The sequence below is a fragment of the Berghia stephanieae genome, chromosome 2 (genome assembly GCF_034508935.2).
Source record: "Berghia stephanieae isolate SIO BIC M18660-M18661 chromosome 2, UCSD_Bste_1.3, whole genome shotgun sequence".
NCBI classification, from domain to species: Eukaryota; Metazoa; Mollusca; class Gastropoda; order Nudibranchia; family Aeolidiidae; genus Berghia; species Berghia stephanieae.
In genome coordinates, this window is record NC_088361.1 from 49,481,726 (window position 1) to 49,509,173 (window position 27,448).

General features: G+C 36.2%; 1 protein-coding gene across 3 annotated transcripts in view; it reads left to right on the forward strand.

The window, feature by feature from the left end:
• LOC144965080 (sodium- and chloride-dependent GABA transporter 1-like) overlaps positions 1–27,448 on the forward strand; it is a 164,973-nt gene that overhangs the window by 57,431 nt on the left and 80,094 nt on the right. For all 3 annotated transcript variants that reach the window (XM_078899995.1, XM_078899994.1, XM_078899996.1), the window contains exons 3-5: positions 14,893–15,027; positions 19,839–19,989; positions 23,433–23,492. In XM_078899995.1, the coding sequence (XP_078756121.1) occupies positions 14,893–15,027; positions 19,839–19,989; positions 23,433–23,492 (346 nt within the window). The remainder of the gene's footprint in view (positions 1–14,892; positions 15,028–19,838; positions 19,990–23,432; positions 23,493–27,448) is intronic.

Genomic DNA, 27,448 nt, shown 5'->3' on the forward strand with positions numbered 1-27,448 from the left:
CATTAGTTACCACATCCGGTTCGATTACATCAATATTGACCCGAGCACTGGATCCGACAACTGTGGAATCGCTTCAGTGCCAATGGCCCCCGTGTTTCAGTGAGGCGCATTAATCATTCATGACCGCAGATCCATGCGATGGAAAAAATAGTCCGTAGGGGTTAAGTCGGTAATAGTGACCAAATCCGGTGAACGAGCACCGAGAACATTGGGCTGTACTGGAAAGGCCAGGAGGTTGGGGAAGGGGGGGGGGGGGGGGGGAGGGGGCATTCTGCTGGGAGGATTTGTCTACTACAATTCATTGCATTGTCACTATCAGTTTGTAAACCATTGGACTATTTTGTTTTGGCGGATGGCGGTGGCCTAGCTCAATTAGGGGCTTCATGTTTATTCATGCTCTAGGTGACATCGCATCTGTCCCTACACATGTCGAGTTGACTGGGGTATTTAACTCTCTCCTTGCCGGTCAGTTTCAGAATTTTCCCCAAAACTTCACATCCACTCAACACAAAAATATATTTTTTCTTACTCAAACAGAAGATTAACAAGTACATTCTATGCATAATATTGTTCAGCAAAATGAGCTCTACAAAACAGTGTGAAGTTTTTTAAAATGATTCTATTCAACAATTAATGTTCTTCAAAGTTTATGAGAAACAAGAATAATCAGATGGGAAAGATGTTGGTTGCATCGTAACGAATGTGACGATTTTCCTGTAGTTGGTAAGGAGAGGGTTAAAGATGGAAGATAAAGAAAGAAACGTGCAATAAAGGACTAGATAAGCCCCATGGAGCCAGACGTCGTCTTGGTGTTTGCGTTGACTGGATAAAAAAACAAAACACACACACACAAAAATTTTTTAAGTTGCGATTTCTATATAATGCAATATCCATTAAACTTGGTCAAAGGGCCAACAGCAACATTTAACATGTAGGACGGGACATGACGCCTTTTAGGCGATATTACTATTTTTTCGGACAGAGTCAACGCTGTTAACGGCCAGATACTAATTTTACATCAGAGAACGGTGAGAAAATGTGAGTAAAGAGCCTTTTCCAAGGACTCAACTATGCGTATTTAAAGTTGGAAGATCAAGAAAGAAACGGGTAATAAAGGACAAGATAAGCTCCATGCAGCCAGAGGTCGTCTTGGTGTTTGCGGTGACTGGATAAAAAAATAACAAAAAAACTTCAGATTTTATATAAAGCGCAATATCCAATAAATGCGCTCAAAGCGCTTTACAAAGGGTCCCTCCTGTCCAACAGCAGCACGACACATGCAGAATGAGACATGACGCCTGTTAGGCGATAATATTACAATTACTTTTTCCCCAACGGAGACAAGACTGTTATCGGCCAGGTACTCATTTATTTACACCTGAGGACGGCGAGAGAATGTGAGTAAAGAGCCTTTTCTAAGAACTCAACTATACGTCGAGCGAGGCTCAAACCCAGGACCTTCGATCCGAAAGCGACTGTCTTACCACACAGCCGCACAATCACTTTGATCACATTTAAGGGATAACAGCGTTGTCTCTGTCCGAAAAAAAATTGTAATGTCGCCTGACAGGCGTCATGTCATGTCCTACATGTTAAGTGTTGCTGTTGGCCAGGGACCCACTGTAAAGCTCTTTGAGTACGTTTTGTGGATATTGCTCTATATAAAAGCTCAATTTTAAAGTTCAATTTTAATATTGCGCTACATAATAAATACCCACATCTTTTTTATTTAACACCCCCTGTCTACGCTCACACTTTCCACTCTCAGGCGTTTGTCAAAGTAGTCCTTCGGAGCCATCGGCCCATGGAAGACGGAGTTTATCCCAGTTTCTATAGCGTGAAACGGACAATAGCAATTGCTTGCTATCCTTTGGATAGGACGCTAGTCTATCACAAAGTACTTTCCGCCAATCTAACAGACTCAGCTACCCATTCACTGCTGGGTTTGTCAAGGTTTCTTAAAAATCCTGTTCTTTAATGATGAATAAGAAGACAAAGATGACCGCACCAACCGCAACAACAACAACAAAACAACAACAACAACAACAGTAACCACCAACACCACCATCATCAAAAACAACAATGCTAAATAAAAACAAAACAACCCAACAACAATAACAAAAACATTCACTATCAACATCACAACCAACACCACCATCAGCAACAACAACAACAATAACAAAAACAACAATAACATTCATTATCAACATCACCACCAACACTACCACCACCGGCAAAAACAACAACAACACCGCCCTATCAGTTACAGGGTAGGCAGGATGTCTATTCCCAGCCAAGGGGGGATACCGCTTACATCACAGCTCCCCGCTGATGTAACATCCTGTCAAGGACACACATCGATTGATGGACAAACAAAGCCCAGACAATTTTCTTGCATCTTGTGCTGTGAGATGGGTACATATATGCAGGTCTGACTCCCGAACGCAATTATAGGCCTAGTTTAACATTGTTGAAATGAACAAAGCCGAGAGAAAAGTACAAGAAAAAAAATCATCCCAAAAATCAGCTCACCTCGAGTGATGTAAGATAAATATCTGACAAACCGTGAATCAAAGCAAAGAGAAAAATGCAAGAGGAAAAAAGTCCCCAAAAATCAACCTTCCTCGACTCCAAAATTGTCTCTGGACTGGAAAGGCGGCTATCTTTTTAGACAAACACTTTGTGAGTTTCTACTCGAGTCCTGCATTTGATATTATAAATAAAATTTTCCATTTATTTTTTGTGTGATCTGTTGTCTTTACTTAATAACATTAATCTTAATATTCATTCCATAATTATCTGCCCCTACTCCTTCTTCTCATTTTTATCCCTTAGTACTTGCCTTTACGTTTTTATCTTTTACTTCTTATCTATTGCTTCTTTTCTTATATTTCTTTTCTCTTGGTTTTTATATTTAACTTATTATCTTTTCGTTCTGATCTCTTAGTTTTTATCTTATACTACCTATCTATTACTTCTTCTCTGCTACTACTTATCTATTCTTTTCTTGTACTTCTTATCCTTTACTTTTTATCTTTTAGTTATTTCTTATTCCTATAATCGTTTAGTTCTTATCTTTTAGTTCTTATCTTATCTTATCTTTCATTACTTACCGTCAAAAAAGAACAGTTACTGGTCTTCGTTCCATTTATACCGATTGTCCTTCTCAATAGTTTTCTTCTTATCCTCAATTTCTTCCTCCTTCTCCTCCACCACCTCTTCTATCTTCTCCTCTTCCTCATCCCTCTTTCTCCTCTTTCTCCTGATCGTCTTACTGTTCCTCATTCCCCTCTCTCTATCTCTCACTCTCTCACTCTCTCTCACACACGCTCTCTCTCCCTCTCCCTCTCTCTCTCCCTCTCTCTCTCTCTCTCTCTCTCTCTCTCCTTCTCACTTCCTCCTCCTCCTGTTCTACCTCCTCCTCCGTCTCTTTCTCATCTTCCTGCTCCTCCTCCTCTTCCTCTTCCTTCTCCTCCTTCTCCTCCTCCTTCTCCTCCTCCTTCGTCTCCTCTTCCTCCTCCTCCTCCTCCTCCTCCTCCTCCTCCTCCTCTTCCCCCCTCTTCCTACTCATCCTCCTCCTCCGCCTATTTCTCCTTCGTCCCTTCTTCTTCTACATCCTCCTCCGTCTCTTTCTCATCCTCCTCCTCCTCCTCCTCCTCCTCCTTCTCCTCCTCTTCCTCCTCCACCTCCTCCTCTTCCCCCTCTTCCTCCTTCTCCTCCTCCTTCGCCTCTTCCTCCTCCTCTCCCTCTTCCTACTCCTCCTCCTCCTCCTCCTCCTCCTCCGCCTATTTCTCCTTCGTCCCCTCTTCTTCTACATCCTCCTCCGTCTCTTTCTCATACTCCTCCTTCTTCGTCTCATTCCCATCCTCCTCCTCCGCCTCCTTCTCCTTTCTCACCTCCTCCTCCGTCTCTTTCTCATCCTCCTCCTCCTCCTCCAGCTTTTTTTCCACTCTTATCTTTCTCCACCTCTCATTTTCATTTTGGGTCCTATTTGTTGTTTCTTGTCTTCTCCTCCTCCTCCCCCTCCTCCTCCTCCCATTCCATTCCACGCCCGTCTGATGGGATTGTCAAATGAAGCATGTAGTTGCTACAAATTCAATAGAATTAGGAATAAAAAAAGAGGGAAGAACGAACACGACACGTTTTAAGTGTTGCTTGGGTACAGCAGACCACCCCAGTGCTGCGAAAAATTCGTAAAATTGCGAATTTTTGGCTTCAGTGGCAGCACTGCATATGTGAGCATTTATAAAGTGCAATATCGACTAAAAGTGATAAAGTGCTTTACAAAGTGTCCCCTGACCAACAGCAATACGTATAATGTAGAACGTGATATGACGCCTACTGTTATGCGATATTACAATTTTTCTTACAGAGACAACGCTGTATACGGCCAGGTACTCGTTTTACACCAGAGTACGGTGAGAGAATGTGAGTAAAGTGACTTTTCCAAGGACTAGTCAATTATACGCCGAGCGAGGCTCGAACCCAAGACCTCCCGATCCGAAAGCGAGTGTCATACCACAAAACCAACATATAGCGGTTTCATGGAGTCATCAATTAAGTCCGACCTTCATAATGGTTCCCTTGATATATGCATGTATGTACCGCCGATACTCCACTAAAAAAAGAAGAATCGCTCTATTAATGAAACACGACAATAAAATGCTTTGGTACGGTACCGGCTTTCGCCCTGCAGTTGGTCTCAAGCATGGGCTGAGAATAAACTGGTTCTATCTCCATTTTTGGAAGATTTTGAGAATTCCCTCGCTTTCATTTCGATTGGAATTGGCTTCCTCCGACAAAAATGGTGTAAATCGGTTTATCATTTATGCGCAAAATAGTGACTGAATTTTATATACAATTTTTAAACAAACAAACAATCAAAAAGATTTGACTTGCTTATATTTTTTTCTCAATTTTAAATAAATCTAGACATAAAGCCAGTTAATTTTAAGCAAATGGCTATCCCACTATTCTGCAGTACTCCGGAAAACCCCATATTTAAAAATTTGGCCAGAAAACTCGTCTTTCAAATACAGATCGATTTAAATGACTCTCCTCTTGGTAAAAACTCTCAAACCCGGGACTTCGGGAATTAGACGAAGTCCCGGTTTTAAGAGTTTTTGCCAAGATGAGATTCATTTAAATCAATCGATATTTGAAGGACGAGCTTTCTGGCCAAATTTTATAATATGGGTTTTTCCAGCGTTACGGCTGTATTAACAGTAATTGATACCAGAGGGGATACCCAAAGAACCAGAGGTATCCTTTGTGATCAATCGCAACGGTAGTGGTGGTGTTCGTGATTATGTGTGTGGAAAGGGGGGTGGGTGGGGGAGGGGAGGAAATAGATCACATTCTACTACCACCGACCATCTTTTCCCATGGATGACAAATCGCCTCAAAACGGTATTATGTCGAACCGCCGTATACTTATTTCGCAGGTCTGATAACCAAAATTGTTATAGACTTATTATTGTTGTAATGGAACAAAACCCCTAAACCAACGAAAAATATTGTCCATTACAACAATGTTAAATCAAGCCCATTATCGCGTTCGGTAATCAGACCTGCAAATATTAAATTGAGCTTTTTTGTAGTGCAATATCCACATAACGTGCTCAAAGTGCTTTACAGCAACTGTTAACATGTAGGACGGGACATGACGCCTGTTAGGCGATATTACATTTTTTCGCACAGAAACAACGCTGTTAACGGCCAGGTACTCATTTTACACCTGAGTACGGTGAGAGAATGTGAGTAAAGATCCTTCTCCAAGGACCCAACATTGCGCCGAGCGACGCTCGAACCCAGGACAATCCGATCCGAAAGCGAATGTCATATCACAAGACCACATAGCCGCGCAAAAACACGTATACGTAGTGTCGGAGTGATTAAGATAAAAACTGAAGATTGAATTTATACTTAAAAATATGAAAATCTGTTTTTAAAAGATTGGGGATAACTTCTAAAAGTGCTATTATTACACCCCTACCTTTTCCCCCTATCCTTTCCGATGTGGTGTAATCATGTATTATGTATATGTACACACACACATACACACATACACACACACAAATATATATATATATATATATATATATATATATATATATATATATATATATATATATATATATTCATCCACATTATAAGAACTAACTCATATTCCAATTAATTAGCAAACACTCACAATTCAAGTACATAACTAGGTACCAGGTTTTTAAAAAAAACAATTTGAAATCCATATTCAAATAACATCTATACACATTAGTCAACGGTCACTAACATATAAAATTAAGTCATCGAACACAGACAATGACCGAAAGAAAAAATAAAAAATAAACAAAACAAAACAAAACAAAACAAAAAAATGCACAAACACACCCACACAAACAAACACAACTATCACATTGTAATAAAATACATAAGTACAACCGGCGTAAGCAAAATCATGAGTCATCGATCGTGATTAATGATCTGCGTGAAAAGTGATGACGTAATTACTTACACAACTAGGGAGAAAGAGAGATAGAGAGCGGCTAGTTACCTAATTTGTTGACATTTTATTCAATTCAATTGTTTTGCTTTCATTTTTCTTCGTTTTAACAAATTATTTATTTTATACGATGGTATTGTATAAGAAGGAATGTACTCATAATACGAGTAATGAATCATGTTTTTATTTTCTAAAATTAAAAACCGTAGATACAGTGAATACCAAGCTGTTAGAAGCTGTGGACTGTTCAAGATAACGTGACGTAACGTAATACGGATAGAATATATGGATGTAACGCGAAGTACAGAATTAACTGGTTTTGGCTGAAGAAAGGTTTTAAGCTCGAAACTCTCCTTGTTTAGTGATTCTTTCTTTTTTGAAGTTGTCAGTTTATGGTTGTACATTATCTTATATATATATATATATATATATATATATATATATATATATATATATATATATATATATATATATATATATATATATACTCATTTATTTACTTGTTTATTATTTATTTATTTATTTATTTATGTATTCATTCAAAGATTGATATATTTATTTTTGTCTAAATATTAAAATATATTTATTCATTCCTGTTTTTATCTGTATATCTATACATTTTTCTTTCATTTAATATTAATTTATCTATTGTATCTATTTATCTATTGTATATTTATTTACTTATTCATTCACTTATTCCTTAATTTATTTATATTATGTGTTTACTTATCTTTTGTGAATGTTTCTTAACAGCTCCGCTCACTTTCATTAATAGATTCAATGATAAAATGCGTCGATGTTATCACGCCTGTCCGTGTCAATGAGTGCATGCTTTTATGACCCCATACTGCGTCCGGTGGGATGTATACAGTGGTGGCTGCTTAGACCGATATCTATAATGTATGGGCAGGTTAATGGGATCTGGTTCATTGGATTCAAACAATGGTATTCTTGTGTCATGTACAAATAGGACTCGAGTCTTTGCTATACATATCATTGGCAGATGTTTCCTTTTGAGTGTGTGTGTGTGTATGGGTATATATATATATATATATATATATATATATATATATATATATATATATATATATATATATATATATATATATATATATGTAAATCTATATAATATTTCAAGAATAATTATGATCAACTTCTACAACATTGTTTCGAGCATTCGCTCTCATCGGGAAGTGAAAGTTAAGTAGATCGTTGTGCTTATTTCGGATTGCGTCGTAGGTCTTAGTATTCGCAGTTATGATGGTTCGTAATTATATAAAAGATGTTTGTTTCTATTATTTCATATATATACAATTTAAAATTCGAGTGTTGAATAAAATTTGAAATCAATTTCTATTGTCTTCATAGACAATACATTTTTCGACTTTGTATTAGAACTCCACGGATTTATTTTCTGTACTTAATATCTTGTATATTTCGCTCACTTATCGTAGAATTCTGTCACAATATTAAGAGTGGAAAATGGTTTATATGGATTTAAAGAAATTGATTGTATTAGAGGAATTAGAGGAAGCACTAACTGATAATGATTCAATGCAAGTACTCCAACCTCATTGTCATACTCGCTAACCGGAAGGTCAACACACAACCACCATGCTAAAAATGATGGCGTCAATTTTCGATCGGATTTGACGAAACTAATTTTGTTTTTCCGATAAAATCATCAAGATGTCTAATCAATCTCATAATACACGCAAACCAACTCCATGTCAATTGTAAACACCATGTAAAATTTGGTCCAGTGGTTTGGTAACCTTAGTGTTTCAAAAAATCCAATTTGTCAAATTTATGATAAGATTATTACTATTATTTTTATTATTATTATTATTTTTTTTTTAAATTTTCTTCTGCCACCTGTTGTTTTGGAATATCAGCGATGTATAAGTATCAATATATATATATTTTTTGTTATTAGGTTAAGAAGGGGTTTGAGTCCGAATCGTTCCATCTCTTATTTTTACTTTTTTTTTGTTCCTACCTTCAAAAGCACAAAAAGAAACTACGAGTTCAATAGAGCATACCGTATACAAACGACCAAATCCCCATTGACGTCAAGTTTTAATCAGTGCCCACGGCTTTGTTTCCCTAGCCACGGAACTCTTCCGTCTTAATAAGACAAAGAGCCGAATATCGAAAAAATATATATATAAAATTTTACAGGAGAGCAAAAACAAAACAAAACATTTGCTCCTATAGGTAGTGTGCGCTTGGCTAAGAAACTCACAATATTGCCATCCGGAAGTATAACGTACCAAAACACAAAACTATGTGTAACCTTGAACGTTTATAGTCTGGTTAATTCAGGATAGTGAGAATTACTCATAAACGTGAATGGCAAAAAAAATTTAAAAATAAAAAATAAACAAAGACCTGAGTGACGTCATCTTCGTTCTATCTATATCTTTTAGGCTGTCTTATTTCTAAAATTAAAAAAATATATTTATTGATTTCGAGTCCTGAACCTAAAGATATAAATTATGTGCGTTCTGCTCAAATACTATGACAATAATATTATCCTTAACTCAATTTGACCCAATTTCCGTTATGCGACCTTTTGTCCTGTGAGGGAAGACTCGGTGTCAGAGAGGGCATCTGACAATCAAAGACACAGAGACAGAGAGAGAGAGAGAGAGAGAGAGGGAGGAGAAAATCCGATTTGCTTGAGATAAACTTTCTATACCTTTTACCAGGGATTATCATTGAATGCGATCAAAGAGAAATTATGGTCTGGTCGTGATTAATTTTGTTGTTGTGCTCATCGTTCATGGTATTTTTTTTAATTTTTAAAATAAGATTTACAAAAAAAAAAATGATAAAATAAATAAAAGAATAAAATTCCCATTATTCATCTCATATGGGAAATTTGTCTCTAGGGTCTATTCCAAGGGAAGACTGGAATAACCCGGGCGTCAGCCGCAGTGCACCGCAGCAAATTGAGCTAGGGCGAGAGGTGACTTGCTCAAGGTCACACAGAGCAGCAGTTGGTGATCGAACTCGGTATCTTTCGGGTACGAAGCAAAGACCGTAGCTCTGAGCCACACTGTCCCTAAAACTTATGGTTTGGTCTTGATTAGTTTGTTGGTCTCATCGTTTAGGGTTGTTGTTTAATATTTTAAAATAAGATAATATATTTTTTTTCAAAAGGTGGTCACGTATTCTAATATTTATCTTTTGAAGAATTCCTTTCTGTTTAATTTAAATATTTCATTTGTAACGCAATTCCTCAAAGCGTTAAGACGTCGGGAGGAACTATGCTATGCGTTTAGGTAAAATCCTCAAGACATCCGTCAGCCGTATATAATGGTACTTAACACACAAAAGTATGTGTAACGGTAAACAGTTAGAGTCTGATTGAGATAATTGGATTCAATAGTCTGATGTCACGTCGCCCAGCAACGGCGGTTATCGTGGTTCTAAACAAAGAAAACCGATACTTTTTATTCTTCATGCCGGCTAGAACTTTTCATATGTCTTGTGATCAAAATGTGTAAAAGTCAAAACATGATCAGATTTATATTTTTTTTTCCTCTGGATATGCTTTTATGCTCGTCGGAGAAATATTTCATAAGGGCGTCCGCCATTGTTCCGATAGTTTAAAGCCAGTTACTGAGTTACCATGCGTCATTACGAGGGAATGACTTACGACTGTTGAAGCGTATTTACTTTACTTAATCCTCTTCGGGCCTTGAGGCACGTAGGCATCCACCAGACATCTCCACGTTTTGCAATCGGCTGCTTTTTGTGGTGAGAACTAATCATTAAAATGATTGTTTATAAGCAATAACAAAGAGCTGAGTGACTCAACTTTGTTTCTTCTATAACCACAACTATGAAACTTAGGATTAAATTCACTTCATCATGGAACAGAGAATAGGGTAGAATGACCTATCAGCATTGCGGCTATGTAGTCTTGTGGTATGACACTCACTTTTGGATCGGACGGTCCATGGTTCGAGCCTTGCTCGGCGCATAGTTGAGTCCTTGGATAAAAGGCTCTTTACTCACATTCTCTCACCGTACTCAGGTGTAAAATGAGTACCTCGTCGTTAACAGAAGTGTCCCTATCCGTAAAATTGTAATATCGCCTAGCAGGCGTCATGTCTCGCTCGATATGTTACGTTTTGCTGTTGGTAAGGGACCCTTTGTAAATCGCTTTGTGGATAATGTGCTATATATAGAAGCTCAATTTTAGTTATTTAAGAAAATATTATTTTTATAAAATCTGTCCAGCAATAAAGTCAGAGATCTCGATGCACATTGCCTTAGGCAACTTGACAAATATTTCTGCATTTTTCTTCCTCTTAGGGAAAACAAACCGAATAAGCAAAGCAAATATTTTTTTTACATTCAATGAGTTGGAAAAGGGAAAAGTGGGTTTTCGCTACTCGATTCATTTTGGTGGTCTTGGTTGTTCAGTTTGTTCAGATTAATAACAATGTAAAATTGAATGTAAGCTTCAATTTAATATACGAAAACAGATAAAATGGACGTTTCGGGTTTCCCCTTTATCAACAAAACAGGATAAATGAAACACTACAGACGAATGAGATGTAGTAGTGCGTTGTTAGGATCCTAACAACGCCACTACCACATCATTTCATTCGTCTGTAGTGTTTCATTCATCCTGTTTTGTTGATAAAGGGAAACCAGAAACGTCTATTTTATCTGTTTTCGTACTTTACATTGAAGCTTACATTCAAGTTTACATTGTTATAAATTTCTTCGAGCTTCGAGCAGCAACATTTACATAACCCAGTTTGTTCAGAGCGCTCGACTGGCGACATGACGGCAAACTGATTTAGTTAGAATCCGCTCAGTTTTAAATTAAATTCATATCCCTTTCACACAAGTGGTTGGGTCGCTGGGTCTAAGTTAGATTTTACTGAAAGTATTTATTACAGTCATATCCATTGGTTAGCGCACATTTGTTACCGCCCCGTCTATCTAACGCTTAAAATGTGATAACTATAATACTAGTATCATGCCGTCTGTTTGTTTCCTACTCATTCATTGCATCTTTCTGGAAAGCCTTGAGATTCACCAATCTGTATTTGGCTTACCTTAAAAAAAAACATTATTTAGAATTTTGGCCAGAAAACTCCTCCTTCAATATATATGGATCGGTTAAAATGAACCCCATCAAAAAAAAAAAAAAACTCTCAAAACTTGTGACTTTAACAAAGTTCCGGGTTTAGTAGTTTGTTTTTATTTTACAAGATGGGAGGCATGTCAACCAATCAATATTGAAGGGGGAGTTTTCTAGTCAAAATTTTTAAAATTTTTATTGTTGTTTGTTTTTCTTTAGAGTACCGGTGTATAGAATAATATTCATTCAAGTGTTAGAGATTTAATCATTTCAATCAACGAAATTTGTCAAACGAGAGAGGCAGAGAGAGAGGGAGAGAGAGAGAGAGAGAGAGAGGGGGGGGGGGGGGGGGAGAGGGATTAGAGAGGGATAGAGGGGGGAGAGAGAAGGAGAGAGGGAGAGAGAGAGATAGAGAGAGAGAGAGAGAAAGAGAAATATAAAAAGAAAGGTAGAAATATATATATATATATATATATATATATATATATATATATATATATATATATATATATATATAGTTAGAAAGACAGATAGATAGATAGATAGATAGATAGGTTGACAGATAGATATGTAGGTAGATAGATAGATAGATAGATAGATGGATAGATAGATAGATAGATAGATAGATAGATAGATAGATATATAGGTAGGTAGATAGAAAGATATATAAATGGATGGATAGATAGATAGATAGATAGATAGATAGATAGATAGATAGATAGATAGATAGATATTTGTCACATTGACAATGAATGTTGTTTATACTATAACTTAGAAAATATAATCCATGCATGAAAGTTGCGCCGAGCATTGAAAGTGTTTGAAAGCCTATTAGCTCTTAAACGATACGATGCGATACGATTATAGCAAATTAACCCTTTATCCGTGCGTGTTCTTATTGACCAGTTAAATTCATACGACTTACATTGCTCTCTTTCCCCCAGTTACCTACCGTAATATGGAAAAATTGGGATTTAAAGATTTTATAGATAGATAGATAGATGGATAGATAGATAGATAGATAGATAGATAGATAGATAGATAGATAGATAGATAGATAGATATATAGGTAGGTAGATAGAAAGATATATAAATGGATGGATAGATAGATAGATAGATAGATAGATAGATAGATAGATAGATAGATAGATAGATAGATATTTGTCACATTGACAATGAATGTTGTTTATACTATAACTTAGAAAATATAATCCATGCATGAAAGTTGCGCCGAGCATTGAAAGTGTTTGAAAGCCTATTAGCTCTTAAACGATACGATGCGATACGATTATAGCAAATTAACCCTTTATCCGTGCGTGTTCTTATTGACCAGTTAAATTCATACGACTTACATTGCTCTCTTTCCCCCAGTTACCTACCGTAATATGGAAAAATTGGGATTTAAAGATTGACCAGAAAACTCGTCCGTCAAATATCGATCGATTTAGATAACGCATCTTGGCATTAACTCTCAAACCTGGGACTTTGCGAAGTCTTGATTAAAGTCCCAGGTTTGGAACTTTAATCTAAGTTGAGGGTCAACTTAAATCGATCGATATCTGAGGGGCGAGTTTTTTGGCCAAATCGTTAAATACGAATTTTTCCATAGAACGGCAGGTAACTGGTTAAGGGGGAGACAACTATGTAAGTCGCATGTACGTCTTGTAATGAAAGGGCATTGGGGGGGAAATAGATTGGAATAAATTGGAGATTTACGATAAATTCTTAATTGCCCTTTTCTTCCAACTCCCAGTAATTGGGAGGAAGTTTTACAAACAATAAGCGAGCAAGCTTTAATTAACCAGCAGATTTTTGTCCAATCAAAACATGGAATTTGTGAGACACCTTCACACGTGCTCGACGAGTATGGTTGGATGTTTATAAACAACGACGTGAATGAAATCGACATCTCTCTGATCATTGATATTGTTTTTATACCGCCAGATGGGTGACTAGTTATCACACGATTTTCTCGATCATAATAATAACTTTTGAATTTACACATAGATTTCTGGGTTGGTTTTCTTCATCAATTGATAGAACAGTGGGTATTTTACTTGGACACATACCGTTGATTGTAAAACCTGGGTATTTCGCTATGTTTACCAATCACTACCATTGTTTACATTATGACGACTGTCCGAGAGGCGTGTTTATCTAAGTGTCTATTATTAGATTTTCTTAGAACGAACGGTATTGTAATTTTCCCCTGCAACATCGACAATAATTTGATCTGGGGGGAGAAGATGGTCTTGTGGAAAAAAAAATCAAAAAAAATCATAGCATATCCATCCGGAGGACACAGGCTTAAGTCCCACTCTGCCGTACTCTGGAAAAACCCATATTTGAAAATTTAGCCAGAAAATGTGTCCTTCAAATATCGATCGATTTAAATGACACAAAAACTGGTGAGGGTCATTTATATCGATCGATATTTGAAGAACGAGATTTCTGGCCAAATTTTCAAATATGGGTTTTTTCTAGAGTATGGCAGCGCTGTCAAAATCTCATTTTAATTTTAGCTTCACCAAGTTGCTATTATAATACTCGCTATGCGGCTCTGCACTACCGTTCTGATGTTTAAAATAATACATAGAAATAAAATTCCCTTTATTCATCCCATAAGGGAAATTTGTTTCCAAAGTCTATTCCAAGGGAAGACAGGGATAACCCAGGCGTCAGCCGCAGTGCAGGGTCTCAAATTTTACTAGGGCGAGATAACTTGCATAAATGCCACACAGCGCAGCGGCAGATAATCGAACTCGGTACCTTTCGGCTACGAAGCAAAGACAGTACCACTTCGCCACGCTCACCCCCGGCTTGCGGCTGATGTTTGAGTTATCAATTTGTTTCCTCAATTTCAACTTTAATTGTGCGGCTATGTGGACTTGTGGTATGACAATCGTTTTCGGATTGGAAGGTCCCGGGTTAGAGCCTAGCTCGGCGCATAGTTAAGTCCTTGGAAAAGACCATTTACACACATTCTCTAATCGTACTCAGGTGTAAAAATGAGTACCGGGCTGTTAACAGCGTTGTCTCTGTCGGTAAAAAAAATTTGAATTATCGCCTAACAGGCGTAATGTCTCGTTCTTTATGTTACGTGTTGCTGTTGGTCAGGGACCCTTTGTAAAACGCTTTGAGCACGTTTAGTGGATATTGCGCTTTAGAAAAGCTCAACGTTTTCTATTAATTGTTAAAAATGCATCTTATGCCCAATTATAGAAATTTTCAGGTTTTTTTTTACATTAATTCTATTTTCATTTAATTTATTCTTTATTTTTTCCAGGTTTATTCTACGTGTCATTCTACCTCTTGTTGGTTTTGATCTGTATCCCCGTGTGTTACGTGCAGATCAAACTGGGAGCTTTGTACAAGAGGGGTGTGCTTGGCGTGTGCTCTCACCTCGTACCGATACTCAAAGGTAGGTTCAATGTACAGTACTTGTTGTATTCTAACACGCTGAATTCCAGCACGATCTGCAACACAGCACGCTGGAGCTGGGTGTGGTGTAGCCCTCGTAAACTTATAGCCTGACACGGACCGTGGCCTTCGTAAACACATTGCCTGACACTGACGACGTCAAAAGACAAGTCTTTGGCCACGAAAGAAAACAAATCGTGAGTTGTATTCAACAGGTCAACCAATGGGATAACTTGTTTCCTTGATCACTATAGATAGTATGCGCTTGGCTAAGAAGCTCATAACATTGCCATCCGGAAGTATAACGGACCAACACACAAGACTGTTTGTATCCATGAACGTTTATAGTCAGGTTAATACAGTTCAGTGAGAATTACTCATAAACGCGGATGGCAAAAAACAATAACAAAGACCTGAGTGACGTCATCTTCGAACTATCTATATAGATAGAATGCGCTTGGCCAAGGAGTTCACAACATTGCCATCCGGAAGTATAACGGACCAACACACAAACTCTGTGTAACCATGAACTTTTATAGTCTGGTTAATACAGTTTAGTGAGAACAACTCACAAACGCGGATGGCAAAAACAATAACAAAGGCCTGAGTGATGTCATCTGCATACTATCTATAGATAGAATGAAGTTGACGTCACTGGGGTCTTTGTTGATGTCTTTTATTTTGCCAAACACGTTTATGAGTAATTCTCACTAAACTGTATAAACCAGACTATAAACTTTCATGGATACACACAGTTTTGTGTATTGGTCCGTTATACTTCCGGATGGCAATGTTGTGAGATTTTTAGCCAAGTGCATGATATCTATAGCCTGACACGGACTGTGGCATTCGTAAAGAACATCGCCTGACACTGACCAACAAATGACGTCAAAGAAAAGTCTTTGGTGGCAAAAGAAAACAAATCGTGGGCTGTATTCAACAGTTCAACCAATGACATCTCTCGTTTTCTTGACCAGTACTAAAGACAATCCACAAAACATAAAAATTACGTCAAAATATGGCTCTTTGTGGGTTTTAGTTCAGGCTATAAGTTAACAATGGCTACGCACTGACCAAAAATATTACGTCGAAAGACAAGTCCTTGGCCACAAAAGTAAAGAAATCATGAGCTGCTTTCAATAGTTCATCAGCCAATGGTAACATAGCCTAATAGGCGTCATATCTCCTCCTACGAGTTGCTGTTTTCTAAGGACCTCTTTTAAAGCGCCTTGAGCAAGTTTTACGGATAATGCTCTATCAATGCTTACATTTTTCACGTTTGTACCATAGAACTCTTGATATCTGTCTGAGCGTGATAACCACTATGGAATCCAATGTGAACTTATTTGCAGGTCTGATAACCCAGTTCCTTATGGGCTCATTGTTGTCATGGAAATATCAGAAAAATGACCCAAAATATTCCCCATTCAACAATGTTAAACTAGGCCCATAAGTGGATTCGGATGTCAGACCTGTATATAATATGTACATGTCGGTAAATTTCCTGCGTTATTCATATATTTAGTATCTTTTAAAAACACAGAAAACCAACAAAGTATTTAAAAATCCAACGTTTAGAATATCGACAAAGAAAAGCCATTAAAAACCTTTTTAAGCGATACTGACACTAATTAACTGACAGTTGGGAGGTATGGCGATCTCTTTATGCCCGGCAAGGGAGCAATAAATTTGTATGGAGTCGATAAATTACCAATTGGCTGGGCGGTATTCGTGTATTCGGAACAATGGAACCGCATCGAAACGCATTGATTATTACATTGTTTGTCTATAAAAATCCTTGAATAGGAAAACACGAGGAATTACAATCCGATATTAAACATTAATGGAGAGTAATCGCCGAGTCGATACTGCATCGCCGAAAGCTGGTATTGCTTTTTATACGTGAAGGTCTGTTTTTATGTGCACGATGATGATGATTATGCTGCTGGTGATAATAATAATAATAACAATAAAATTATTAGTAATGATAATGATGATGATGATGATAATAATAAAAATAGTAATAGTAATAATAATAATAATAATAATAATAATAATAATAATAATAATAATAATAATAATAATAATAATAATAATAATAATAATAATAATAATAATAATAATAATAATAATAAAATGAAAAATGCATTAGTCTATTAACAATTATTTTATGGATTGTCCTAGATAAAGGCAGAGAAAGTAAAATGAACTGAGTTCAAAGAACACCTTTATACTTTATAGTTTTATAGAATATCTTTTGAACTGGTTTTAGCTTCTTGTCTATAATACAATATCCAATAAATGTGCTCAAATCATTTACAAGGAATTTCAAGACAACAGCAACATTTTATATTTAAGACGAAATGTGACGCTTATTAGGCGCTACTATTGCAAGTGTTTTTGGGAAGAGACAACGCTTTATTTCATTTTTCATCTGAGTTCCATGAGAGAAATGTAAGCAAAGAGCATTTTCAATTACTCAATTTTGTGCCCCCCCCCCCCCCCCCCACCCCTCTCCAGAGGAGGACTCGAACGAGGAACCATTTAGTCAGAAGGAGGGCCATACCGCAAGACCACAAATCCTCATGAAATGCGATAATTTACCCCCCCCCCCCCCCAAAAAAAAAGACGTCTAAAAAACAAACAAAAATTGGTCTATAATAGAAGAGTTCGGAAAACATTTTAGCAGGACGTATTATTACCAGTTTTCAGAATATCTCGCCTGCTGAGTTCCAAAATTCATTCTAAAAATAGCACCACTGAAGCCGCCACTCCCTGTTACACAGTGTCTATTAATCCCTATTAATAATATAATTTTACCAATTACTGTTTCCTAAAGTTTAAAAATAAAAATTATTACAAGTTTAAAATCCGGGGGAAAATCTTCAAAAACATTTTTATCTCAACATGAATCTTGGACATTTCTGTCACTCAGACGACTCTGATCTAGTTCAGATTGCTGCTACATCCAAAATGCTTTCCTTGATAATCCAGGCCAGAGGATGACATATCCATGAGCCTGTCACAGCTGACATCTCATTTTTGTCTTCCTTCTAGAAATGAGATCTGATTCCCCCAAGGGAAGCCATACGATGTCTGCCTTTCGTGTCTTTCTTCATGTCTATGTTTTGGTTGTCCATTTCAAAGTTGTTTTGTGCTTTTGTGGTTTGGTACATTCTGTTCTCAAAGAATATTTTTTGTTCTTTCTGATTGCCTCTCTCTCTCTCTCTCTCTCTCTCTCTCTCTCTCTCTCTCTCTCTCTTCTCTCTCTCTCTCTCTCTCTCTCTCTCTCCTCTCTCTCTTTTATATATATATATATTATAATATATATATATACATATTTGTATCTATTTGTCTACCTCTCTACCTATCTATCTATCTATTAACCTATCTATCTGTCTGTCTATCTATCTATCTATCTATCTATATATCTATCTATCTGTCTATCTGGCTATCTAGCTACCTTTATATCTCTCTCTTTATATTTCTCTCCCCCCCCCCCCCCTCCCTCTCTCTCTCTCTCTCTCCTCTCTCTTCTCTCTCTCTCTCGCTCTCTCTCTCTCTCTCTCTCTCTCTCTCTCTCTCTCTCTCTCTCTCGTAAGCGGCAAGTTTCACATGTAATGATATCAGCCAAAGAGTACCGACTCAGTGTATAACAATGAACGATTTTTACATACAATCGTACGTGCTAAATCATAATTTATCCCAAAATCACTAGATATTTCTTGGTATATTATGAAATACATCTACATCAATAAAACAGTAAATATCTCTATCTCTTATTTCTCTCTCTCTCTCTCTCTCTCTCTCTCTGTGTGTGTGTGTGTGTGTGTGTGTGTTTTGTGTGTGTGTGTGTGTGTGTGTCGTCTACAGGGAAAACCAGACTACTTTCAACTATGAAAGTTAACCAGTTTGTAAACATTTCTATCCGTTTAACCCTCTCCTAACCACCCATAAAAAAAATCGTCAAATTCATTACGATACAACTCAACAATTTTACCATTCTAATTTCTTTTGCATATCACAGAATTTAAAGAAAAGTTTTCGCCTTAGCTATAAAAACTTGACACTGCGGTGTAGAGCTTATTTAGCTGAACAATATTATGTATAGAATGTACTTGCTTTTCTGTTTGAATGAGAATAATCTATTTTGTATTGGTTCATGTGATGTTTCAGGGAACTTTCTGAAAACAGCTGGTAAGGAGAGAGTTAATGCAAGATGTCAAAGAGTTTTGCTATAATGTCGATTTCTGAATGACCATATACAATTTTTTAATCAAATGTATTCGTTCTCTGTTTATTGTTTGTTTTTAAAGGGTTTTACGGCGCTTGCAACATTTTAGGTTATATCAGCGCCATCTTCGTTCTCTGAAACTTGCGAGCATTTTTAACTAACTAAATAACAGTAAGAAATACAGTTGCTCACATTTCATAATTTATTTTTTAATTGAGCTTTTATATAGCGCATTATCCACTAAAAGTGCTCAAAGCGCTTTACAATGGGTCCATGGCCAACTGCAACACGTAACACATAGGACCAGACAGACGCCTGTTAGGCGATATTAGAATTGTTTTCCGACTAGGACAACGCTTTTAACGGCCAGGTACTCATTTTACACCTGAGTACGGTGAGAGAATGTGAGTAAAGAACCTTTTCCGGGGGCTCAACTAGGCGACGAGCGAGGCTCAAACCCAGGATCTTCCGATCCGAAAGCGAGTGTCATATCACTAGACCATATAGCCGCACATTTGACATAATACGATATAGCATATTCTATTTGTTTATCTTTATTTTTCTTTTCTCCAACGAAGGTGTGGCAGTGGCCTTGTTACTGATGACGTACTTCCGGTCCATCACGCATGCTGTGGAGATAACATACGGTGTATTCTATATGTTTGCTTCCTGTCAGCAGCCTTATCCCTGGAGAGAGAAACCTCAGAAGAATTTATCTATCAGTTCTCAGTAAGTCTTGGCTGTCATCAATGTGACCTTCAGATTTTATTTTCATTTTTGATAAAAACAGAAAAAGAAGTTTCAGTGAATATAACCTTTTCTTCTTCTTCTTCTTCTTCTTCTTCTTCTTCTTCTTCTTCTTCTTCTTCTTCTTCTTCTTCTTCTTTTCTTCTTCTTCTCTTTCTTCTTCATCCTTCTTCTTCTTCTTTCTTCTTCTTCTTCTTCTTCTTCTTCTTCTTCTTCTCTTCTTCTCTTCTTCTTTTCTTCTTTCTTCCTTCTTCTTCTCTTCTTCTTCCTTCTCTTCTTCTTCTTCTTCTTCTTCTTCTTCTTCCTTCTCTTCTTCTTCTTCTTCTTCTTTCTTTCTTCTTCTTCTTCTTCTTCTCTTCATCTTCTTCTTCTTCTCTTCTTCTTCTTCTTCTTCTTCTCTTCTCTTCTTCTTCTTCTTCTCTTCTTCTTCTTCTTCTTCTTCTTCTTCTTCTTCTTCTTCTCTTTTCTTCTTCTTCTTCTTCTCTTCTTCTTCATTCTTCTTCTTCTTCTTCTTCTTCTTCTTCTTCTTCTTCTTCTTCTTCTTCTTCTTCTTCTTCTTCTTCTTCTTCTTCTTCTCTTCTTCTTCTTCTTCTTCTTCTTCTTCTTTTCTTCTTCTTCTTCTTCATTCTTCTCTTCTTCTTCTTCTTCTTCTTCTTCTTCTTTCTTCTTCTTCTTCTTCTTCTTCTTCTTCTTCTTCTTCTTCTTCTTCTTCTTCTTCTTCTTCTTCTTCTTCTTCTTCTTCTTCTTCTTCTTCTTCTTCTCTTCTTCTTCTTCTTCTTCTTCTTCTTCTTCTCTTCTTCTCTTCTCTTCTTCTTTCTTTCTTCTTCTCTTCTTCTTCTTCTTCTTCTTTCTTCTTTCTTCTTTTCTTCTTCTTCTTCTTCTTCTTCTTCTCTTCTTCTTCTTTTCTTCTTTTCTTCTCTTCTTCTTCTTCTTCTTCTTCTTCTTCTTCTTCTTCTTCTTCTTCTTCTTCTTCTTCTTCTTCTTCTTCTTCTTCTTCTTCTTCTTCTTCTTTTCTTTCTTCTTCTTCTTCTTCTTCTTCTTCTTCTTCTTCTTCTTCTTCTTCTTCTTCTTCTTCTTCTTCTTCTTCTTCTTCTTTCTTCTTCTTCTTCTTCTTCTTCTTCTTTTCTTCTTCTTCTTCTTCTTCTTTTCTTCTTCTTCTCTTTCTTCTTCTTCTTCTTCTTCTTCTTCTTCTTCTTCTTCCTTTCTTCTTCTTCTTCTTCTTCTTCTTTCTTCTTCTTCTTTCTTCTTCTTCTTCTTCTTCTTCTTCTTTCTTCTTCTTCTTTCTTCTTTCTTCTTCTTCTTCTTCTTCTTCTCTTCTTCTTCTTCTTCTTCTTCTTCTTCTTCTTCTTCTCTTCTTCTTCTTCTTCTTCTTCTTCTTCTTCTTCTTCTTCTTCTTTTCTTCTTCTCTTCTTCTTCTTCTTCTTTCTTCTTCTTCTTCTTCTTCTTCTTCTTCTTCTTTCTTCTTCTCTTCTTCTTCTTCTTCTTCTTCTTTCTTCTCCTTCTTCTTCTTCTTCTTCTTCTTCTTCTTTCTTCTTCTTCTTCTTCTTCTCTTCTTCTTCTTCTTCTTCTTCTTCTTCTTCTTCTTCTTTCTTCTTCTTCTTCTTCTTCTTTTCTTCTTCTTCTTCTTCTTCTTTCTTCTTCTTCCTTCTTCTTCTTTCTTCTTCTCTTCTTCTTCTTCTTCTCTTCTTCTTCTTCTTCTTCTTTCTTCTTCTTTCTTCTTCTTCTTCTTCTTCTTCTTCTTCTTCTTCTTCTTCTTCTTCTTTCTTCTTCTTCTTCTCTTCTTCTTCTTCTTCTTCTTCTTCTTCTCTTCTTCTTCTTCTTCTTCTTCTTTCTTCTCTTCTTCTTCTTCTTCTTCTTCTTCTTCTTCTTCTTCTCTTCTTTCTTCTTCTTCTTCTTCTTCTTCTTCTTCTTCTTCTTCTTCTTTCTTCTTCTTCTTCTTCTTCTTCTTCTTCTTCTTCTTCTTCTTCTTCTTCTTTCTTCTTTTCTTCTTCCTTCTTCTTCTTCTTCTTCTTCTTCTTCTTCTTCTTCTTCTTCTTCTTCTTCTTCTTCTTCTTCTTCTTCTTCTTCTCTTCTTCTTCTTCTTCTTCTTCTTCTTCTTCTTCTTCTTCTTCTTTTCTTCTTCTTCTTCTTTCTTCTTCTTCTTCTTCTTCTTCTTCTTCTTCTTCTTCTTCTTCTTCTTCTTCTTTCTTTCTTCTTCTTCTTCTTCTTCTTCTTCTTCTTTCTTCTTCTTCTTCTTCTTCTTTCTTCTTCTTCTTCTTCTTCTTCTTCTTCTTCTCTTCTTCTTCTTCTTCTTCTTCTTCTTCTTTCTTTCTTCTTCTTTCTTCTTCTTCTTCCTTCTTCTTCTTCTTCTTCTTCTTCTTCTTCTTCTTCTTCTTCTTCTTCTTCTTCTTCTTCTTCTTCTTCTTCTTCTTCTTCTTCTTCTTCTTCTTCTTCTTCTTCTTCTTCTTCCATTACGTCCAAAGCTTCAGGCCAAAGATGGTAGTATGACCGTCTTTTCAGTAACAGGGGGCTTCAGAGGGAAGCAGGGAGCGATCTTTTGAAGTCATCAGTCGAAAGGGGTTGTTTACAAGTGGTTGGTAGGGAGTTCCAAAGTCGGATGGTGGAGGAGAAAAAAAGAGTAAATATGAGGGTGTGTTGTATTGTAGGAATATCTAGATTTTACATTGTTTTTATCTAGTTCATTCCAACTTAACATCTGGATGGGTAAGATGTTGGAGTTTAAAGATGTGCGGCTATGTGGTCTTGTGGTAAGACACTCGCTTTCGGATCGGAAGGTCCTGGGTTCGAGTCATACTCTGATGGGTGCATAGTTGAGTCCTTGGAAAAGGCTCTTTACTCACATTTTTTTCAACGTATTCAGGTGAAAAATGAGTACCTGGCGCAGTTAACAGCGTTGTCTGTCGGGAAAAAAATTAATAGCAATGCCATTATCACGTATTATCTCAATCCTCTGTAGTGTTTCATGCATCCTGCTTTGTTGATAAAGGGGAAACCCGAAACGCCTTCATTCAATTTCACATTATTACACATTACCATTGCAAACTTGATATCATTACGAGTTACTGTTTATGGGGAGGCAGTAAAATAATAGTTGCAGACCTACCTAGCACTACGAAAAATTCGGAGAATTACGAATTTTTGGCATCAGCTGCAGAGCTTCAAATGAGTATTTGACTCAATAAATCATATTGAAAAAAAGAGTACCATTTTAGACAGCCAATAATTTGGACTTTGGAGCATTTTTAAAAATCATGTTGACGGTAAATTATAATTTCTAAAGCTATTTCTATGCTGACTTTTCTTTTCTTTTTTCCTTGGAAACTACGAATTTCTGAAATTTCAAGTAGGCAGCGCTGTAGTTTTTTTGCTTGTTTTTTTTTTAAAGAATTGAATGTAAAATGTAAACAACTTGTTGTTTTCCACAGTGAGGCAAAGATCACGATATTTGACAGTGTGAAAACTACGTCAGAGGACACTTACTTCATGTGAGTAACCTGTACCGTAAAGATTATGTTATGGACTTATACATCGAGGAAAGAGTTGCTCCCCTTTGTTATCAGCTAGGCTTCAACAGTCGTGACGTCACTTCCGTCGTATTGACGCATAGTAACTTAGTAACTGGTTCTAAACTATCGGAACAATGGCTGACGCCCTTATGAAATACTTCTCCGACGAGCATAAAAGTGTATACAGAGGAGAACATCATTATAAATCTGATCGTGTTTTGACCTTTATACATTCTGATCACATGACATGTGAAAAAGTTCTAGCCAGCATGAAGAATAAAAAGTACCGATTTTCTTTGTTTAGAACCGAGCTGCTGGTTGCTGGGCGGACGTGACATCAGACTATTGAATCCAATTGACTTTATTTACAGCTTAATTATTTTATTATTATTAAGTCCATTGTTTAAGATATAATTTGTGCTTACAAATATCAGAGTGGCATGCCCTAGAGAAGGATGCATTCTTTGTTCCTTACTTTCCATATTTGAGTTATATTATTTTGCCCTTCAACTTTCAATGTTATTGCGATATATTTGTATATACTCTTACGTAATACACAGTAATAAATTGTTCTCTCACATTTAATCACTTAACGCTTCTGGGCTGAGTGATTCCAAAATATTGATCTGGTGTCCCGTCAAAAACACAACAAATAATATTTTTATTACTTATGGTGTAATTTAATTGACTATTAATTTTAAAAAATGAAAAACAAAAAAAAACAAAACAAAACAAAAAAATACTTGAGCTTTTCTATAGCGCTATATCCACTAATTACATGTTCTTAAAGCGCTTTACAAAGTGTTTTATAAATTCAATCATCTGAAATGCAATTCAAAACCAACGCAAAATATTGCCCATAACATTGTTTAATGTCCATTAAGAGCATAACTATGTTAGGTGCCGGTGATCTCACAACGTTCTTAAATTACTTCCAGGCCGACTTGTATTTATTTGAAGGTCTGACTATCCACATTTGTTATGGGCTTATTGTTATAATGGAAATACTCTCAAACCGACGCAAAAAATAGTGTCCATTATAACAATGTTAAATGCCGGTTAAGTTTATAATGTGTTAAAATATTGGTAATATCTCAATTTTCACATTGAGCGCCAGGCCTATGGATAACATTATTAAATGTATGATAAATGTTTTTGATAACGTAACTTTCTCGTGAAACATCCAGCCAAAAAGTTTATATATATATATATATATATATATATATATATATATATATATATATATATATAAATATTGATGGATGTCCTGTAGTTCTGACATTGCTCAATAGATTCACAATTCAAAGCATTGTAAAATGAGTAAATAGACTCACATTTCGTCCAACAATACGGCCGTTTCGACACCGAGGCGACTCTTCCGTTGTCAGTTTTGCGATCTTCTTTGATGGAGAGTAAATCCGTGCTTCATTTAGAGTGTGAAGGAGCAAAATGATGTGAATGGGTGTGCACGTATATTGAAGTCATGAACCACGGTTCTACTCTCCATCAAAGAAGATGTCACAACTGACAACTGAAGGGACGCCTTGGTGTCGAAAGGGCCGTATTGTTGGACGAAATGTGAGTTGATTGTACTCTGTATATATATATATATAATATATAATATATATATATATATATATATATATATGAGTGTGTGTGTGTGTGTGTGTGTGTGTGTGTGTGTGATTGAGGGGAGTTAGCTGGAACCACATAGAGTGCCCAACCATTTCTTGGAGCGAATTATTTATTTACTTATTCTCACCTCTTGAGGACACAACGACATTCCTCCCAGACACCTCTAAACGACCTCCTTGGTGATTCCAGGAATTCTGGATGAAACAACGTTGTTGACGAATGTGTAAAAAAAGGAGGTGAGAATAAATAAATGAATATATATATATATATATATATATATATATATATATATATATATATATATATATATTCACCTCGTTATATTATATATATATATATATATATATATATATATATATATATATATATATATATATATATATATATATATATAAACTTATCTGAAATATCTAAAATTGGAATTTTCAATTGTGATGATTATGGATGCCCAAGACAAGCTTTGTTCTCTAGCCTGCTTTTTTTTTAAATAAAGAAATACGGATCCTCTTTAAATCTGAAACAAAAGTTACTTATCAAACTTAAGGATGAACAAATGCCATATCTCTAGGACTTTCTACAGCGATGATGATAATGTCAACCATATTTATCATCTATAACGTTTTCATCCTTATCAGTTCCCTTTCCCCCCTGGGTATTCTAACTTTCTCGTGAAAGGGTCCAGGCCTATTGTGTAACATTGTTAAATCTATGATAAATGTCCGTTTTATCAGTCGATTTGAAGGCTTAACCGCGTTCGATGTGATGATTTATGGATACAACAATATCGATTATTCCCCCTTGTTTCTATGTGCAATTCTACCGACCATTACTAATACTGAAATTATCTCTTTTACGACCACTAGAAATAAAAACAGGAATATCGATTTATCTCTTACCATTTTTCTCTCTATATATATATATATACGCAGAATCGATTTTTTGTTTTCATGAATGAATGAGTGAATAATATCGAAGAAGATAAGAAGCATACTTTAGCGTATCGTACAAAAATATCGATATTATTATTCTTGTTCCAATTTTGCTTTCTCTATGTTTTGCCTATGGTGACTAACACAATACTCTTTTTTAAATATTTCGTTATAATCAAATTACAAAGTCCTTTGCTGGTGCTTACCCAAGCGTAATATTTTGTTTTCTGCTTCAATGGTAGGGTATACAGTGTGAGTAATACTCATAATTGATCAGCAAGTGAAAAGAAGAAACGGAGTTGACGTCACTCAGCTCTTTGTCATCATTTTAGACCGCCTGTCTCACTTAATTATATCAATTAGACTAAAAACATTAAAGGTTATACATAGTTTTGTGTGTTGGTATGTTTAATCCGGCTGGCGGACGTTTTGAGTATTTTACCCAAAGTCATAGCATCAATACTCAGCTACGATTAGAAACCGTGGACTATAGTGGATAATAATAACGACTTTAAAAAAAAAATAATTAAACTAAACACGGACAGTTTTGTCCTCGAAGCGTCTTCAGTCAGTAACAAATACAGTTTTTATCTGGATTTAACGTGATGTATGAAAAAAAAATAGAGCATTTATATATCCACTAAATGTGCTCAAAGCGCTTTACAAAGGGTCACTGACCAACAGCAACATGACCGACGCCTGTTAGGCGGTAATTACAATTTTTCCAACAGAGACAACGCTGTTAACGGCAAGGTACTACTCATATTACACCTGTGTACGATGAGAGAATGTGAGTAAAGAGTGTTTTCCAAGGACTCAACTATCCGCCGAGCGAGGCTCGAACCCAGGACCTTCCGATCCGAAAGCGAGTGTCAAAGCACAAGACCACATAGCCGCATAGTTTAATTGTTTAATTAACCCTCTCCTTACCACCTATAGGAAAATCGTCACATTCGTTACGATGTAACCACAATTTTCTCATTCTGATTTCTCTTGTACATCACGAAATTTAAAGTAATTCTTTGATTACAGCTATAAATACTAAACACTGTGTTGTAGAGCTCACTTGTTAATTTTTGTTTGAGTAAGATTTTTGTGCTGGGTGGGTGTGAATTTTCGGGGGAAATTCTAAAAATAGATGGTAAGGAGAGAGTTAAGTTATTGACTGAAGTCGCATTTTGAGCCCGAATCGGCTCCGTATTACAATCCAGTGATTTCTATTATGAACTGCGATTTCAATTCTACATCCATTACAAATTAATGATTAGGTATCATTTATTTCCTCTACAATAAAACACTTGACCTTAATAATTTTACACACTGTGTAGGCATAATATTGTACGACTTTTATTTTTATCTCTTTGTATTTAT